This window comes from Poecilia mexicana, unplaced genomic scaffold, assembly GCF_051168715.1.
Source record: "Poecilia mexicana isolate PSO_F unplaced genomic scaffold, ASM5116871v1 scaffold_17, whole genome shotgun sequence".
Classification (NCBI taxonomy): domain Eukaryota; kingdom Metazoa; phylum Chordata; class Actinopteri; order Cyprinodontiformes; family Poeciliidae; genus Poecilia; species Poecilia mexicana.
In genome coordinates this window covers 29,569,536-29,589,211 of record NW_028263386.1, presented here as the reverse complement: position 1 = coordinate 29,589,211, position 19,676 = coordinate 29,569,536, and the positions used below count along the sequence as shown (strand labels likewise).

General features: G+C 39.0%; 1 protein-coding gene across 1 annotated transcript; it reads right to left on the bottom strand.

Moving 5' to 3' along the window:
* Window positions 1–1,044: 1,044 nt before the first annotated feature.
* LOC106909359 (tissue factor-like) lies at window positions 1,045–19,468 on the bottom strand. The gene is made up of 7 exons (XM_014975714.2): window positions 19,264–19,468; window positions 16,881–16,998; window positions 11,448–11,537; window positions 10,544–10,653; window positions 9,012–9,190; window positions 4,023–4,188; window positions 1,045–3,230 (listed from the first exon to the last, which is right to left on the bottom strand). The coding sequence occupies exons 1-7, from the start codon at window positions 19,325–19,327 to the stop codon at window positions 3,085–3,087; spliced, it is 873 nt and encodes a 290-aa protein (XP_014831200.2). The 5' UTR covers window positions 19,328–19,468; the 3' UTR covers window positions 1,045–3,084.
* Window positions 19,469–19,676: the final 208 nt, after the last annotated feature.

Genomic DNA, 19,676 nt, shown 5'->3' with positions numbered 1-19,676 from the left:
TCATCATCTTAATATAAGGAGCACCATGACAGACGAGGTCATGGAGAAACATTAAACCTTAAAGATATTTTGCATATTTGAAAGTGAAATAGAATGCATGGTTTGTCTTTATAAGACCTTGGAGTTTAACACACAATGACTGATAAATCAATCTGATTCAAGCTTAACTTGCTGTCCACTTACTTTGTCAAGATTATGAATTCCAGGTCCTGCCCTGGTTACAGCTGCACTGGTTACCATAACAACCATTTATCTGCCCAGTTTTTCCATTACCAGCAAGTCCAGTATTGTCAGTGAAACCATCAGTTTGACAGCCATATTTGATCCTCATTTTATTTATGGTGTTAACACTGAATTCATCACTATTAATGCATGAATTCAACTTAGTTAATATTTTAGAACCAATTCATGTCAAATATTATCTTAAAGAACTTGATCCATCTTTCTTGGTGTTTGTTTATAACAGCTGAAGTCTTGTGATATTCAAGTCAAGTTTATTTGCATAGCACATTTTAGCAATAAGAATTTCAATGTGATTTACACAATAAAAACATAACACAATGAACAAACACAAAATATTACTATTATTATTTGCATTCAGATCCTCTGTTGTAAGAGCAGGGGGCCAGGGGTTTTTGAGGAATGAGGTGGGGTGGAGGCGCTCATGCTGCCTCCACAAGATGCCATTCTGGGCAGTTGTTGCCCATGTTGCCCAGATCAGAAACCACCGCTATTGATGAAAAGGTCTTGCCACAGGTTATTACTTAGTATTTCGTTTTTTAATTTATTCTTTGTGTTCTTAGTGCATTTGTATTTCGTTCTCCTAGATCAGTGTTGCTGTTTTCCAGCTGATTTGTTGTTTCCTTGAGTCTCTGTTCATCTCAGGTTGATTATGCATCTTTCCTCTGTCTGCCTGTTTGCTTTCTGTCCCAGCTAAACCCAGCTAGTAATAAACCACCTGCCTCGTCAGCATTCACAAGATTTTGAGTGACTCTATACGACATAGTGTCATTTCAGTCTGTGCAATGCAAAGGAAGGAGGAAATAGTTTTTAGTTTTTATTGGAACATAATGTATAAAAAACATAACAGAATTTATAAACTATTGAAGTAAAAAATATCAGCACATTCCACATAAACAAGATCACCTTTCTTCTTTATAATGTTGGTACACTAAAAAAAAAACTACTTTCAAGGATTCTATCTGATTTATCATTGTTGCTTTACAGAAAACCTACCTAAGTACTATACATAGGGTTGCCACCCGTCCCTTAAAATACGGAATCGTCCCGTATTTGGCTGTTACATGGTGCGTCCCATATTGAACCGATACGGGACACGATTTGTTTATAAATATCCGATTGACACGCCCATCACACACATATCAGCACTAAGTGTAACAATAATAACCACAATAAAACATAGGAAATATTAAGGTCAGCTAAATTCTCGTTGCGGGAGCTAAAGGACCCCTGAACGCTACGGACCGACGCTGTTGCCTAGAGACGGACACTACGCAGCCGCGGTGAGCTGCTAACTACCGCGTCTTTTAAAACATCCTCGATCCGATTCTCCACCGTCCTCAGAAGCAAAGCATCTCGTAAAGATACAGACGTGAGAAGGAAGACGCAAATCCCAGGCTGAACATGTTAGTGAGGATGAATACAGGTAATTAATAATAATAATAATAATAATAATAATAAAATATGTCCATTGTGGCGCAGTGTGCTGTATGATACCAGACAGAATAGATCAGGAGAGGAACACTGCAGACCCTGATATGGTAACATTTTGCTATGATTAAGTTTTTTAATGTGCTTTTAGTAGACTATATTGGTTTGATTATTTGCTTATTAAATGTATAATAATATCAGCCAAAATAATACAAATGATCATTAAAAGAACAACTCATACATTAGATTAACAGTAAATACATAAATATTTCCTACTTTAAAAGGTTTGTTAGGGCTTTGTGTATGTTTTATTTTGAAATGTTGATATTTTAAGAATTCATTGTTCAGTGGTCATTTAATGTATTATTAATGTCAGACACAGACCTGCAGCCCAGGGGCGGTTCTACATGGGGGCCAACGGGGTACCAAAGAAGTTATACTAATATGTTAGTACTTAGTGGTGGAATTTTTTTTAACCTTCACAATTTTACTTTAACAATGAATTAAAAATGATAGTGCTGCACTTTTAGCTGCTGTATATGATCACACTTTCCATCTGCCAGGGATCTGCAACCTGGATCTTTAGAGACACAAGTGGGTCTTTGGCTCACTTATATCAAATGATGAAATCTTGCTCTGTTTTTCTTTTTTTGTTTGTTTATTTCATTCTTTTTCAAGTGTTTCCATGGAAAAACACCAACTATCCTGGCCCCTGTGGTAAATCTGGTCTAGAACCAGCCTCCAAACCTAACTCCTTATTTATATAAATATTTTGGTAATACTCTGTAAAATATCAGCATGTTCACATAACTTTTATACTTTTAGTTGTTTGAGGACACATTTTGAATATTAAATCAGGTGTTATGATCAGTTACTCAGTACTTCGGTAGTTTACCAAATACTTTTTACACTTACTTAATTAAACGTATTTAAAGTATACTACTCTGATTGGAGTACAGTTTTGGGGTACTCTAACTGACCTCTATGCATGAATGATTGCTCTATGGATCACTTTTTAAAGACAAAAAACACTGCCATAAAATGTGTGTCACTGCAGCGGACGTCCCACCACATGAGAGCAGAGTGATGCGCCGTGGAGCGTCCCTTATTTTGATTTCTGAAAGGTGGCAACCCTAACTATAGAGCACTGCTTAAGTACTTAACATTTCTTTGACTGCAATACTGGCAACTCTCTGTTAATGGAAATGCAATGTTCTGACTCTCTGAATTGAATGTTCAGTCATTTGTTTTTATTATTGATAAACAATAAATTAGGAGGATCAATCTGGAGTTTGTGACTGAAAACCTTATTTCCTTCATCATGGACCTCTATTCATCCTCCTATCAGAAAGCATGAAATGTGTTCAGATAAATGTAAAAAAAAAAAAGGACAGACAGAAAATACTGTGTGCCTTAGATAGGAGCTGATGACTCGGCTGTTTGGATGTTTTTGTGCCTTTTGTGATTTCTTCTGCAGCAGAGGATAGTTGCTGTGATGAAGACAATGATGACTGTGATTAGGATGAAGACGATGCCAACCCAAGCTCCAAGGCTTAAATCTACAGGAACAGAAAGAGTCTCAGTTAGAAAAATACTTCATGTAGGAAACCTGTTTGTGGGGAAATTCCAGGTTTTCTGATCCGCAGAGCGGCTGGATTCCAGACTGTGTGAAGAAACCTGCTCACTTTGAGAACACTTGTGTTTCTCTGGTCCCTGCCTGACACGAGTTGTTCATTTATAACATTGTATTGATACTGAAGCAGTTATGGGAGAATTTTCTCACCTAAATCAAATTTTCTACAACTCACTGGTACATATTTTGCAACATGGCGTAATACACTGGAGCCCAGCTTCAGATATACTTGTTCCAGAAGGACATTTTTGGTGCAGATTAATGACTGTTCTACCTGCAGACACCCAAGATGGAAGGGCTCAGGAATATGATCTGTATAAATTATAAATTATTCATTAAACATTTCAAGACATCAAAGTAAGGTACTAAGTTCCATGTTTCCCATTCATTTGTTTTCTTCCTTTAGATGCAGCAGTTAGTATTTAAACACATTAGACACCCAGGCTGACTTCACTCCATCTTCAACAAGATGGTAAAACCTCCCTGGGGGCTTAATGTGGGTGAATTTTCACAGCTCAAATATCTTACTTATCTTAACAGAGGTTACAAAAATCTATAATAAATGTTTACAAACATATTTTACCCACATATACCAACACATAAACAACTGATATTTGAGAGAAAGTAACTAATTACAATAGTTCTACTGCTTCACTATTCTATGAATAAAACACTTAACGCTTCTGAGCTTCTGTTTTATGTCTACATGTGTAAGCACCTTGTGTGAAGCGTGTGTCTCCTTGTCTACACTGCAGTGTGCTCCAGGCTCCTTGTTGGGTGGCTTTAGGTCGGGAGGGAATGAAAGCTGCCACCATGAAGCAGTAGCTCTGTCCAGCATCCAGTCCTGAAACTTCTGCTGAGCTGGAGTCAACAATCTTTTTTTTCTGTAAGGTAGAAATCAGACTTTTGACTCTCACCGCTGAAAGCACAAAGATCCTTCCAGGCGCTCCATTAAAAATTCACTTCAAACTAAACCTGGTGTACTATTTGTGGAGCAAAAGCTAGATATTTTAAAACATCTTAAATCCTCAGCGCTGACATCAGGAGAACTGCTAATCAAAAAACATTTGTTTTGACTTTTTATTTCTCATAACTTGTGAAAGTCAAACAATCTTTTCTTAAACATTTAAAATACACCTAGATCAATGCATTTGTTGGTTTTTGTGTGTTTGTCTGCTCTGTCTTCTCAAACCTGTGGCTCATGGCAGAAACAACTGAATGAACTGAACTAGAACCATGTTTGGTTCTAGTTCTGGCGATGCAGAGCAGATAAAGGTTCCTAACCTTTATCTAACCAGTGAGGTTAGTTAACTGGTGCTTAACATAACCCGTTAAGTACTGTATCAGAGAGTCCAACCCAGCTCTCTAGATGTTTCAATAATTATGGTCAACTGTGTTGAACACCACACTGAGGTCCAACAGAACCAGCATCGTGGTTCTGCCACAGTCTGCTTATATGAATGCCACTGAACGCTTTGATGAGGGTATTCTCAGGACTGTGGTGACCATGGAAACCAGACTGAATAACATCAAAGCAGTTGGTCATCAGGAAGCTTTTTAACTGTTGAAACAGCTTTTTGGATCACTTTGCTGATAAATGATTGTAGCTACTGCCTTGCTACGCAATTCTGCATGATTTTGATCTTCCTTTAGTGTTCTGCCTGGGCTTTATTAATTAATTTAAACTAATTTTTTTTTCCATAATATGCAAGAAAAAAACTTCCCTCACCTAGCTAGAGCACACATTCCTCTATTAGTTTTACTCACAAGATAAAATTACTTATGAAAAAAATTTCTGATCTGATAAATACATTTTGTTAAACATCACAATGAATTCTGCTCCAAAGCATTTAGTGTGAATCCTCAATCTTTACAATCTGTTAGTAGCATTAAAATCAACATTTGCTTTAAGGCAGAGGTTCCCAAACTGTGGGGTGCGCCCCCTAGGGGGGGCGCCGTGTCATTGCAGGGGGGGGCGCGGGAAGCCGTCTGGATGAAAAAAAAACAAAACTTGAACACTGTATGCGCTGGGTTTTTACCTTAGAATGGCCAACTCTCTGTTATTCCTGTCAATTTGATACAGTAGAGGCTTCCACACTTCCCATATTTGTGTCCTCTGTCACTTTTATCAGCAGTTAAAACTGTTTAATCCGTTGTTAACATGTTGTCACCTGTTTTTCCGAGCCGCCTTTAAACGCAACACGACGCTCGCGCTGGGTTTCCACCTGTGAAGGAGACCTGCTGCTGCTGGGCGGAGCTACATAGGTTTGTGTTAGAATCACGGCAGCAAACCAGCAAAACGCAAAGAACTTTTCACAGTTTTTCCCTCCAAACTAACCGACTGAGTTGAGTAAAGCTATTGGATGCAGGTAATGTTAGCTAAAAGATGACTAGCTAATATCAATACAGAACCTTAAGCTTAACAAGTACCTTGTAGGCTACCGATGTTGGTGTCTATTTTCAGCTACGTACATTCATTTTGCCCCCAAAAAAGTCAATGCCCCCCCACCCCCCATCACACGCGTAGTTTCAACCAGACAGCCATTTGTAATCCATAGGAGGGGCGCAGAAGAAAAAGTTTGGGTACCACTGCTTTAAGGACACACAAGAGTCAGATCAATGTAACACACTTCCATCTCACTCACGGTGCCACACAGGATACAAAAACATGCTGCTAAACACACTGGGAAATAGTTCCCACTCCCATCCTTTTCTTCTTTCAGTTTTTTTAAGTGCTATCCAACTCTTGGAGGTTTAACAAAATTAATAAAAAGTTAACACAACTTACTACTCTAAGTTTATCTTTCATAGACTCACACATTTAGATTCAAAATCTAAAACTCACTAAATTAAGAGACCATATAAGCAATTCAGCTTCTACATTTTTCTGAGACAATATTTTTAGTGATGTTTGGTTATGGCAAAAAAAAAAATAAATACTTTGTGGCTAAGAAGATTCAAAAAGTGTCTGAGTATTCTGCATAGATGTTATCCTGATAATACTGTACTACAACATTTAGATATCGGCCAAAAGTAGATCCACTGTGTTCATTTTGCAACAACTCTGAGGAAACCATCATTCATCCATTCTGGGACCTCTCTTATTCAAATGTTTTAGAAATATACTTTTTATTTCTAGAAAGAAAATTGATAATAGATGTACTGTTTAAGTTTAAAACTATGTTATGTGGTTTCTTCTGTTTGAAAACTCCAAGAAATAAAGTCTTTGTTGTAAACGTAATATTAATTTCAGCAAAATTTTATATCCACTGCTGTACATTTCTCAAGCCAAAACCCAATTTGAATGCCTTTTTTGTAACCTATGAATCTTCATATTTGTCTTCTTTTAAGTACTGTACCAGTGCAAAAGCCTTAAAGACTTTATCAATTTGTACTGAATTTCTCATGTAATGTGCCCAACTTTGTTTTGGTTTTCCCAATACTAACTTTTGTCCCCTTGCTTGCGTTAAGCCTCAACATAAAGGAGCACGAGAAACTGGAGAAATACCAGGGCCTCAGAGAGGAACTGGAGAAGGCCTGGAAGGTGAAGACCACAGTGGTGCCTGTGGTCATCGGGGTCCTCGGGGCAGTCACCCCCAAACTGGAGCAGTGGCTCAAACAGATCCCAGGAACAACATCAGACATCTCAGTCCAGAAATGTGCAGTTCTAGGCACAGCCAATATACTGGAGGAGAACCTGAAGCTCCCAGGCCTCTGGTAGAGGACCCGAGCTCAGAGGATGAAAGAGAGAGAGAGAGAGAGAGAGAGAGAGAGAGGGAGAGACCAGAAGGGAATTTTTTATATATATATATATATATATATATATATATATATATATATATATATATATATATATAGAAGAGATAAAGGCCACGGACGTTAAGACTCGGAAGCTACTAACCATGCATGGAGGGTTCCACCCCAAATCCAGCACCCTGAGACTGTACACAAGCCGTAAGGAAGGAGGCAGAGGACTAGTGAGTGTGAGAGCCACTGTCCAGGATGAAACATCCAAGATCCATAAATACATCAAGGACAAAGCCTCAACGGACGATGTGCTCAGCGAATGTCTCAGGCAATGGGGAACAGAGGACGAGGTGCTGGAGGAACCATCATGGGAAGACAAGCCCCTACATGGGATGTACCACCGACAAATAACTGAAGTGGCTGATATCAGGAAATCCTACCAATGGCTGGAGAAAGCTGGACTCAAGGACAGCACAGAGGCCCTCATCCTGGCCGCCCAGGAACAGGCCCTAAACACCAGAGCAATAGAGGCTCAGATCTACCACACCAGACAAGACCCAAGGTGTAGGTTGTGCAAGGAGGCCTCTGAGACAGTCCAGCACATAACAGCAGGGTGCAAGATGCTGGCAGGGAAAGCGTACATGGAACGACATAACCAAGTGGCGGGCATAGTGTACAGGAACATCTGTGCCGAATATGGACTGGAAGCCCAGAGATCAAAGTGGGGAACACCCCCAAAGGTGGTGGAGAATGACCGAGCTAAGATCCTGTGGGACTTCCAGATCCAGACAGACAAGATGGTAATGGAGAACCAACCGGACATTGTGGTGGTGGATAAAGAACAGAGGAAAGCCGTTGTGGTGGATGTAGCAATACCAAGTGACTACAACATCAGGAAAAAGGAGAAACTGGAGAAATACCAGGGCCTCAGAGAGGAACTGGAGAAGGCCTGGAAGGTGAAGACCACAGTGGTGCCTGTGGTCATCGGGGCCCTCGGGGCAGTCACCCCCAAACTGGAGCAGTGGCTAAAACAGATCCCAGGAACAACATCAGACATCTCAGTCCAGAAATGTGCAGTTCTAGGCACAGCCAAGATACTGGAGGAGAACCTGAAGCTCCCAGGCCTCTGGTAGAGGACCCGAGCTCAGAGGATGAAAGAGAGACCACCCGCGAAGGGTGAGAAGGGAATTTTTTTTTTTTTTTATATATACTAGGCTAGTGATGAATGGAAGATTGGAGATTGGCTTGTAGTTCTGCAGAAGGGAACTACTGATCCAGATTGCTCTGTTTTATCAGTGGTGTGATAACTGTTGTTTATAAAACCTGGGGGTAAAACACCTGTTAGAATACTATTTGAATGAGATTACAAGCAGAACTTTCTTTGGGAAAGCTCTCTGTAGGATATCAAGACAACAGGAGCTTAATTCATGTATCATTTCTTCAAAGTTGTCTTAGTTGAGTTGGCAGAATTGTGTTATTTTTTCCAGATTTGTGTAGATTCAGCATAGCACTGATGAACTGACTGACCCTCTAATCTACAGAAATAGCTCAGTAAAAAGTGTGCAAATTCATGGCAGGCCCCGGTGGTGTTGAGTTTGGGTGCTACAATGACTGCAGGATTTGTTAGTCTCCCAAAAGAAGACCTTAAGAGGTGCTTGTTTTTATACATCTACACCAACAAATACATGCAATCAACCATTAAAACGTGATAAACCTTTGTGAATGCACTATGGAATAGAATAGACTATACTTTATATCCCCAAAGCGATCTACAAAGAATAGGCCAGTAAAAGATTTGAGGGGCACAAACAAGAGGATGATCCTCCAGAGTGATGATTGTTACTGAACTGAGGTTTTAAAAACATTTAAAAACAAGGAGGGGTTGACCATCATCACAGCTGTTGATATAAAATAGAGTTTCTAAAGCACTGACATAGATACTGTTAAATAAGCAGCATACCTTTCCTGTGCTTCCAGACTTGTAGTAGCTGATCTTATACTTGAGATCATTTTTCAGAATGTCCTTGATGGTCTGCTGCTTCCCTCCCTCAGAGATGGATGTCAGCGGATGTGTGATATTGAGAATGACGGTGCCCTCATCAACATCCGTGAGGGAAAATTCCAAAGCGCTGATATTGCCTACCAATATGAGACAGCAGTGATAATGAGATGTTTTGTCTGGTTTAACATGTCAGAAATCAGGGAAAGTCACGTCACAGGTACAGAAGCTAAGCGAGTCCACTTATCACTCACTCACTCTCACAATGGTAAATATTTTTAGTGCTTACAATGTCGATTGAGTCAAAAAATTATAATGATCACTTTGACGTGTTCTAACTTATTATGCCTGGTATCCATGTCGATTATTTTCTTCAGACGTAAAACACAATAAAAATAGTTTTATATATGTATACTAACACTTTATGTAACTCAAAGTATTCAGCTAGGAAAATCCTGATTATTAAGGATATGTTTGTTTTGTTAGTGTTTAAAAGTTGTTAAAAGATACAGTAGCAGTAATAGTAGTAGCTTCAGTTGTCACTTGATCAAATAGAACCTCACACTGAGCCCGGTTCTGGTTCTGCTGGAGGTACCTTTCTGTTAAAGGGGAGTTTTCCTCTCCACTGTTGCTACATGCATGCTCAGTCTGAGGGATTGCTGTGAAGCCAATCCCTCAGACTAAGAATGCATGTAGCCATCCCTCAGGGATTGATAATCAATTTACAATGTATGGAGTTGATTTGGAATCTGTTCCATGATTGCTTTGAACTGACCATTTTTGTAAAATGCCTTTAGATTATGTGTTGTGAATTTGTGTTACGTAAATATTTTTAAGTAAGTATTTATTTTTAACTAAATGTATCATCTGCAACCTGTCCAGGGCATAACCCTGCTGGAGATGGGCACCTGCACCCCCAACAACCCCACTAGGAATAAAAGTGTAAGATGATGGATGGATGGATGGATGGATGGATGGATGGATGGATGGATGGATGGATGGATGGATGGATGGATGGATGGATGGATGGATGGATGGATGGATGGATGGATGGATGGATGGATGGGTAAACTTACCTTGAACTTAAAAAGATTGAACAGATTGGATTTTATGCCAAAATGTGGTTTACCTGTGCACTTTGTGTATTGGTTATGTGTAATCTCTTAGATATTTCACTTTACAGTAGGTGGTTCCTGAAAGTGATAATTTGATAAGTGTCAATGGACTGGCCAGAAAAAGTGTACATTTCTTGTTTTTAAGTTTTTGGAGTTGTCAGTTTTCATTTTCTTTGATTAAATATAAAAGGATTAAAGGGTCAGAGTGCGTTGACCATTGCATCTCAGTTCTTTCCCAGGAGGGGAAGTTTTAGTCATGAGCCATTAACGGTTCAGAGTGGAATGTGGATTAGCCAGAAATTCAAAAATGGAAGAAAATGCAAAAGCTGTTAAGTGCTCACATGTCTGTGTGTGGGTGTTTGGTAATGTGATACCTACTCTCTTTGTAGGGGTTAAACATTGGGGCATAGGTGTGAGGGAAGTCATAGTCCGAGCCAAACTCATCAAGAAGGTGCTCAGAGTCTGCTCTGATATCAGCTTCATAGTTCCTGTGAAGACAGAAAATCTTTCCTAAATTTTCTCTCTTTCTGGGATTTGTTTCTTCTGTACTGAGCAACTGCCAACCCCCATCCAAACTCACACAGTTTGCCTGACTGATTTTAACTTCAGCATTTACTTTGACTTTTAAAGCCGCTCACATGTCTGGATTACGAGTTGTGATGCAGGCAGCAAACCTTAGCACATCAGTTCCTGTCTGCATTTCAATGAAATTTGATCAGGCAGTTTAATTTTATTAATTTTATCTTCATGAAGTTCAACTTCATTCAACTCATAGCACATGTTGTCTCAAAGACAAGGCCGTGGTATTTTTGGGGGATATTTTTCAAGGCATCTAACACCCTAAGCAGAAAACATTGAATTAACAAAGACAGGAAGCAACAGGAAGATAATAGTTATAGCTGCTAATTTTATTTCTTCAGACCTGATGCAATACATATAAATAAAGACATATAGAATAAAAGGTGAATATTTCTGAATTGCCAAGTTTTATGATGATTTTTGAGAAGTTTGCCCTTTCTAAAGTTTTTCTATAACATTTCAACTGCTTTCATAAAAGAATATTACACTCCTTTTTCAAATTTAAAATGAAATCCCTTCAAGTGTTTATTAAAAGTACCTTTGTCTCTTGAGTTTTACAAGAGATGGTAGAAGTTACTTTAACTCATCATAATGAATTAATGGTGATAGAAAAGGCAAGTAAAAAATAAAATTATCCGAGAAAAAATATCTATTTTATAAAATAAACTGTGAAAAGTTTTAAATGTCATCAGTAAGGTCTCACTTGTCCGATGCTTCAAGCTCCCGAGTCAAATCACATTCAGTCTCTGATGTTCTGGAGCAGTGATCAACATCCATCCAGTTGTCGTGATTTCTGAAAGGTTTATGACACAATTAGATTTTAACAGAAAAAAACCTCCAAACATGACAATTATTTTAAACCAAAGAAAGAAACAGCTGATGTTGCAAACAAGAAGAGGTTGGACGAAGTCATTGTTTTGTAAGTCACAAGTAAATCTCAAGTCAAATTTTAAGTGAAGTCCCTAGTAAACAGATGCAGCCCCAAGTCAAGATAAAATCCTATACTTTTGATTTCAAGTATTAAACAAGCCATTCGATCAATTACTTTTATTAATTACTGGGTAATAATTCATAACATCTGAGTTCCTAAAATAATTTTGAAAAGTGTTGTTGATTGCCTGAACAACCAGTGGTAGAAGCTGAATTTCAACATGTCTGAAAATTAGTAATGATGTTGTTTTGTTCTGGAAATATTTGCCAAAAAAATTAAACAGTCAGAAAACAGGAAACAATATATTCTCCAGAATAAAAGCCAAAATAAATCAATTTCCTATAGACATTGCAAATGTCAACCAACTGAAACAGAGAAGCGGATTCTTAGAGACTCCCTGTCTCTAACTTTTTTTTTGGGTGGGGGCGGTGGGGGGGACAAAATGAATGTTTGTAGCTGGACATAGACGACAACAACATCGGTAGCCTACAGGCTACTTGTTAAGCTTAAGGTGCTGCATTGGTATTATCTAGCTAGTCATCCTTTAGCTAACTTTACCTGCATCCAACAGCTTCACTCAACTCAATCGGTTAGTTTGGAGGGAAAAACTGTGAAAAGTTCTTTGTGTTTTTCTGGTTTGCTGCCGTGATTCTAACACACCTGCGTAGCTCCGCACAGCAGCAGCAGGTCTCATTCGCTGCCGCACAGGTGTAAACCCAGCGCGAGCGTCGGAGCTCTCATGTTGAGTTTAAAGGCGGCTCGAAAAAACAGGTTACCACATGTTAACAACCCACAGTTTGGGAACCTCTGCTTTAGGTTAAGACCCAAAGCTCAGAGACTTGCCATTTACACTTTTGGCTCTGCAGGCAAGAAGGACTTAACGATGTTGAGTCTTTGAACAAGGAACAATGAGACTGGTACAAAAACTTTTAATCCCAGAATGCATTGAATTAACCTACTTTCCGTTTATCAGTGATTCTTGAAAATAGGGACAAAACAGGTCCTATGGATAAAGCACAAAATTTGAAAAAAATATACACAAAATATATTTTTTTCAAATATCTGACTAAACTAACCTGGGTCATGTGAGCACAACAATGTATATTTTCCTGGTGTTTGCTGAATATTTTTTTATTTTAAACATTGTAGTCGGTGGATGATGCCTGTAAAATCCCTTGTCCCGGAGCAGAACTCAATATATTATAATAGTTTAAAACAATTAAAGAAATACTAAAATTATATATTATGACAATTAAGTATAAGTAGTCATATAAATAATTATAAAAGTATCAATAAATTGAATTAAAAATAATTTTTATATATTTTCCAACTCCATTGAAATTTGTCCCTAGTTTTGTCAACACTGTCAGACATAAAAATGTTAAAAAAAAAATAAATAAAAATCAGGCATTATTTGGGGGCACCAGAACTTTTGAGGACCCCATGACCACTTCCTTTCTCTTCCTTTGCTAGGAGGGCTAGTTAGCTCTGGTTAGCTTAAGTTGTTCTTTAGTTTTTTCTTCTGTTTTATTCCTAAGTTGCTCGTCACAACCATGATGTGTCAACTCCATAACTGACAATTTACAAAACTTTGATGAAATTTTGTGAAATAAATGCTTAATTTTAGCATATTGTAAAGATTTAATGGACCTGACGAGCTACAATATGGCCTCCTTCAGAATAACATCCTATAAATTGAGGTAGTTTGGCTTTTTTTTCCAACTCCATCAGAGTTTTTCTGACTCTTTCAGTGAAATTGTTGTCAAACCTCACTTAAATGTACAATTAATTCATTTTAATGTATTTCACATAAATTGCATTACTTCACATGCATCAAGTTTTTCATTTTATTAACTAGTTTGTCACCACCTTCAGTTCTGTGTCAACTCCGTCAGATGGACTTTTTGTTGTTTTTTGTTTTAAATAATATGTTTTTTGTTTCTTGAGAAGCATGTGTCTGTAAAATGAGTAAAAATATCACTAATGGGGTATTTTAAAAATCATTTTAGATTTATTTTTGTCAGATGGTTGTAATGATATGCAGCACCACTAGGTGGTGATCCAACAGGATTGTTAGAGGTGAGCACGCGAAGAAGTCAGACAGACGGTCAGACCAGAAACGGTGTAACAATGACTGCAGTTGTAAGTTAATAAAACACAGGACTTTAAAAGACTTGACCTCATTTATGTACAAGAGTACAAACATTACATGGTACCAGGAGTGGGGTTCTTTTCGTAGGATATATATTTTTTTTAACGAAGACATCAGTTAGGAACCCTACGCGACCATGGATGCAATGAAGCCGCCGGAGCCGTTAAAGCTAACAGGGAACGTTGATGCTAACTGGAGAGCATTCAAGCAACGGTTCCAGCTCTACGTGTCTGCAGTGGGACTGGACACCAAGCCGGATGAAAGGAAGATCGCCATGTTGCTCACAATTGCTGGCCCGGAAGCGCTGGAAGTTTACAACACCTTCACGTTTGAGACCGAGGAGGAAAACAAGTTGGATGTGGTCCTGCAGAAGTTTGATGGACACTGCTTGTCGAAAAAGAACGAAACATTTGAACGGTACGTGTTTCGATCCAGAGTGCAGCAGCAAGATGAGTCGTTTGATAGCTACCTGACAGTGTTAAAAATAAAAGCTGCATCGTGTAATTTTGGAGTACTGAGGGACTCACTGATCCGCGACCAGATAGTGTTTGGCACTAAGGATATAAAGACAAGAGAAAAGCTTTTGAGAGAAAGTGATCTTACACTGGAAACGGCAGTAAAAATTTGTCAAGCCAGTGAGTTGGCGGGAGAACATGCGAAGACATTCGCCGAAAGAGAGCAAGGCGTGGCAGTTGCCGGTCAGCTGTGCGAGGCAGTGGACGCGGTCTCCATCAGAGAGAAGCGCACAGCTAAGTTCAAGAATAGGAACAAGAATGATGGCATGTTCAGCTGCAAAAGATGTGGAAGTGATCATAAACCGAGACAATGTCCAGCTTTCGGGAAAGCATGTTCAAAATGCAGAGGTTTACATCATTTTGCCAGAATGTGTATGTCTAAAGATAAAAACGTACATACTGTGCAGGATGAAAATGATAGTGATGACCAAAGTGATGATAGGGGTTCACTTTTTATCAGTATGGTCAACAAGGAAGATGGAATGGGTCCATCAACAAAGAACGTTGATGTACATCAAGTTGGGAACGCAGATAAAAGAGATAAATGGATGGCACCACTTGTGGTAAATGGGACACTGATCTCATTTCAGCTTGATACTGGGGCAAAGGCGAATATTATAAATGTTAATGACCTTAGAGAGCTTAAAGAGAAACCTAAGATAAGAAAAAATACAGTTGCACTCAGGGCATATAACCAGCAAAGCATAGAAACAGAAGGTGTGTGCAGACTTAAGGTGAATATAAAGGGTAATGATGCGTTACCAAACAACACTAGTTCAACACCAGTCTTGAGAAGGTCAACTAGGACAAGAAGGCCACCAGAGAGACTGATTGAACAAGGTTAAGAAAGAAAAAAAAAAAAAAAAAAATGTTGGACTGTTCAGGGTGGAGTTTTACTATTATTAAGTTCTATTAACTCCTGAAGTTTGTATGGTCATGTATGTTCATAGGGTGGAGTTTTACTATTATTATGTTCTATTAACTCCTGAAGTTTGTATGGTCATGTATGTTCATGTAATGTTCATAAAATGTTGTTACTGGACTTTGTTAGTGAAAGCAGTGTACATGTTAAACAATCTAGAAAGGGGGATGTAATGATATGCAGCACCACTAGGTGGTGATCCAACAGGATTGTTAGAGGTGAGCACGCGAAGAAGTCAGACAGACGGTCAGACCAGAAACGGTGTAACAATGACTGCAGTTGTAAGTTAATAAAACACAGGACTTTAAAAGACTTGACCTCATTTATGTACAAGAGTACAAACATTACAATGGTGATGACAAAGTTCTGGGTCAGGTCGATTAAAAATGTAATTTTTTTTTAAAAATGTTGCAACTGGGAGCCTGTACCTTAGCATCTTTACATTTCCAAACATTATTTGTCATATTTGCATACATAAGGTTGAGAAATAATTTTAAAAAAATATGGGAAAATTAAAACCCATTTTGTCCCTATTCCCAAGAATCACTGTTATATCTTCCTAATGGACGTTCTGAAGGAAGGGGAATGAAATGGTGAGACATAGGTAAGCGTGTGAGACCTCTGTCTTTGCTGGCAAAGTGATGCACAGCAACTTTGAAGTAGCCCTGGATCCAGAGTACATACAAAAAAAGTACAGCCTTGGTCCCGGCCTATTTAAAACTCTGCAGAGAGGGCGCTGTCTCTATTTCAGTTGCTGAGCTGACATTTCTGCCCACCTGTCACTGCTCCCCATGCTTACTGGAGCCCCGGAGCTGAGCAAAGAAACCGTGGTCAAACACACGTTGTCACTGGTTTGCACCAGATCAAGTTCACCCCACAGTCTGAGCTAACGTGGACCAGCCAAACCAGTGCCGCCACCTGGGAGCACTAACGCTGCGCTGGTGACAGTTGGTAGTTTCAACAGTCACCAGCTTGAAACTACCAACAGGTCTGGAGGAACATTCTTCTGTCTGCAATTAAAGTCTTACTGAAAATGATTTAACACTATTGTATAGAATGGTGCTGCTGTAACCTATGGGATATTTGGATGACCCTGTGCACAAGTCATCTTTTTTCTTTCCCAACTTTTCCCAAACCTCTTGGATAGCTCTGGATGAACAGACATCTCCAGCACCATCATCATCTTTGCTTTCTTTGTAGGATGCAGAATGAAAGCAGATAAACAGGACAGTAGAAGCAGTGCACAAGAGGTGGAATTGCTGAGAAATGACCAGGATCATGCGGTGGGCTGGACCATTCACCTGAAACAGTTTAATTGTTATGGGCCAGGCATACCCATGAAACCAGTCAGAAAACAAACTTTCTACTTGGTTTAAGATCTCAAGTCTTCTCAAGTAAAGTATTTCACGTTCAATTGAAATCTTAAGTCATTGGTATAAAAAGTGTTGTTGTTCAATGAATAATATTCCAATCAAGTTAAGTCTAAAGTCACAATTTTGTGACTCAATTCATGGAATTTAGATTCCAAGTCATGTGACTCTGCCCTGTTTTGCCTAAGTCTAAGAGGCAACAACTGATCATTAAACGCAGGATAAAGAAAATGTGTCTGCACTTACTTTTCAGAGTACATGACGGTATATGTATGCTCAGACTCTTCAACAGTCCATTTGAGAATAGTTTGAAAGTCTAGAGATGTCCAATGAACATTCTGTGCTTTGGGTACAGAAGTGTCACCTGGGAATACGAACAGAAAACATTTGTCTCTTTAGAATGAAAGCATTTTCTACTCCTTTCACTGAAAGTTTATCATTATGATATGTGGCTTTACTTCTTGTGATTCCATGATCTTCCTTCCTTATTTTCTTCTGTTTGAGAGTAAAATACTCAACACGCTATGCTTGATACACTTTCATTAAACATACATTCATGACCATTTATAAATTTAATGGACAATTAATGGAACAAAACATTCAGTGAATAATGGTCCAAGTTTTCCCTTTTCTTGCTAAAAAACAGGTTCTGTTCACTTGGCAGTCTAAAAACGTTCACATGAGATCAGAGATGCTGTTCAACAATTTTATGTTCATGAAGATGCAGTGTCATCAAAGGTGAAGTAAAAATATCATAAAATGCACCATCTCTGTCTAATTACACATAAATATCCAGTATTTACCTTTAGTCTCCTGTGTTTTTATTTAAGTAAAACATTAATTCTATATTTCAGCTCCATGTTGGTTAATTTTTAACTTTTTTTGGCACCACTTGTGGTTTTTAATGTAGGCTAGTTGGGCAGTTACCCAGGGCAGCATTAGAAAATTCTCAGATACTTTCTTACATTTTAATTGGTTGAATAGAGGGAGGAGGAGCTTTCCAAGGGTGCCATTCATTTGAGAACCACCACTGACTGGCATTACCCAGTAGGAGGGGTTCACACAGGGCTGTGGTCAGGATAAGGGAAGCACTCTTGCAAACTTAGTGACTTTTAAAAACCCTGTAGGACCTTTCTTTATTTCAAAAAGCGGTGAGAAACAAATCTAGCGGCTTTATTTTGTGTTACTGGAGACTCTGGCAACAAAAATCGCCAATCACTCTGCAGTAACTATCCTTAGTGAGCAAGCAGTTATAGCTGCCATGATCCCCTCCTACTTCCTAAACACTGCAATCAGTCTCACACAGTTGCCCTGCAGTCAGAGCAGAGGAGAGCCATTCCTCTCCATGTCCACATTGCAAAGAAATCACATGTGCAAAGCTGAGAAACACTACTGATCAATTCTCACCATTCCAACTCCCACCTCATCACTGGGGCGTATGTCTGAGTTGAGATGATTTTATACTTTAATGTGGGCTGTGATGTAGACATCTTCCAGGCTGTACCGTGGCAACCAATAGAAAAATTTAGCTGCAATGTAAACCCTTCAACCCAATGGATCTGACTGGTTGTTTCTGATGGAGCTGTGTATTTTATGGCAGGTCGATAGGGAGAAGGCAGAGGAGCTTAATTTTTTTTTACAGATTATCTGTGTCATATTATACTGACACGACCTGGTTATAGTTTTAGCAAATGTATAAAAGATATTTTTTATATTGCATCTTTAATACTGATACTAGCGTTACTATGAGACGATGTGGCAACAGTGGTAGGAGTTTGTCCTGCAATCGACAGGTTCCCAGTTCCATCCCTGCTCTTTCCACTTCTGTCATTGTGTCCTTGGCCAAATGTGTCACTCTCTATCAGTCATACACTCCTCAGTCAGTCTGTCAGGCTCTGTTAGACTGAGTGTGTGAATCTTTGTGTGATTGGGTGACTGACTGAAGGAAGTGTGGGGTCCCCTGGTGCTTGATAAAGCACAAGTACGAGCCATTTATCAATATCTCCACCCACAGAGTTATAATCTGTTACAGATCAGTAAAACAGACTGATAAGTGCTGACCATAGTGTTTCATTTCTGCTAAAAGTAAAGCTTTTATCAGAATTTACTGTCTCCGCATGTGAATCAGTGAAAAGGCTCAATAATAAGCAAGGTATCACATGCTGAAAATGTTAAGTTCCTTGGTATTCCTTAAACAGCCAGAGTAAACATGAACTTTTTATCCTGAATCGGATATGAGGTGGAACACCAGAAAGGAGCGAAGTTAAACAGTTCCTGAAGATAAACTAAATCATATAAACTCTGACCGGTGGGTTTCTAAGAAGGCTGTTTATTCACAGGGATACACTAGCAAGTCAATAAACATTCAGACAATTCCCAACCTAATATCAACTAACTATGTATATAAAATGTCCATCAGTGTTAAATTACATAGGTTGTTTGTAGACGATTGAACTTCTCTCTAACAGAGCAATAGACTAGTTATACTCGATAATGTCATGGTATCCAACAGAAGTAAACCATAAACATGACTGTACCATTTCTAAGTGCACTGTGTGGAGTTTTCAAAGAGAGGCTGGTGCAGATGACTTGTACCAGAACAGAAGAAAACAATGATCTCATGACTTACCTGTGGTCATGCTCCAAGCAGTCATACATGCTCCCACACACAGCAGAGTTTTTATACATGCCATGTTAACACACTAGAATCCGTTCCAAGGCAATCTGTGGTCCTTCATTAACTACCTGAGGTGAAAAGAAGCTCGTCTGGTTTTCAGCGGCTCAGACTGTTCCTATGTAGCAGGGCAGAGAGCGTGGGAGCTGCTGTGAGGTGGAGCGAGGGGAACATTCAGGGTCCGCCTGCTGTATGCTGATTTTTTCCACATGTTTGCCCATATGGGGCTCAGTCTGAATTCCTCCCTAAAAGCCTGTCTTGAAGAGCATGAATGCCTTATGACTAAGTGTACGCATTCATTTGAAAATTGGGAAACTTGAGTTTCAGTCATTTTTATGTCTGAAGAGGACTAAGAGATGACAAAGCAG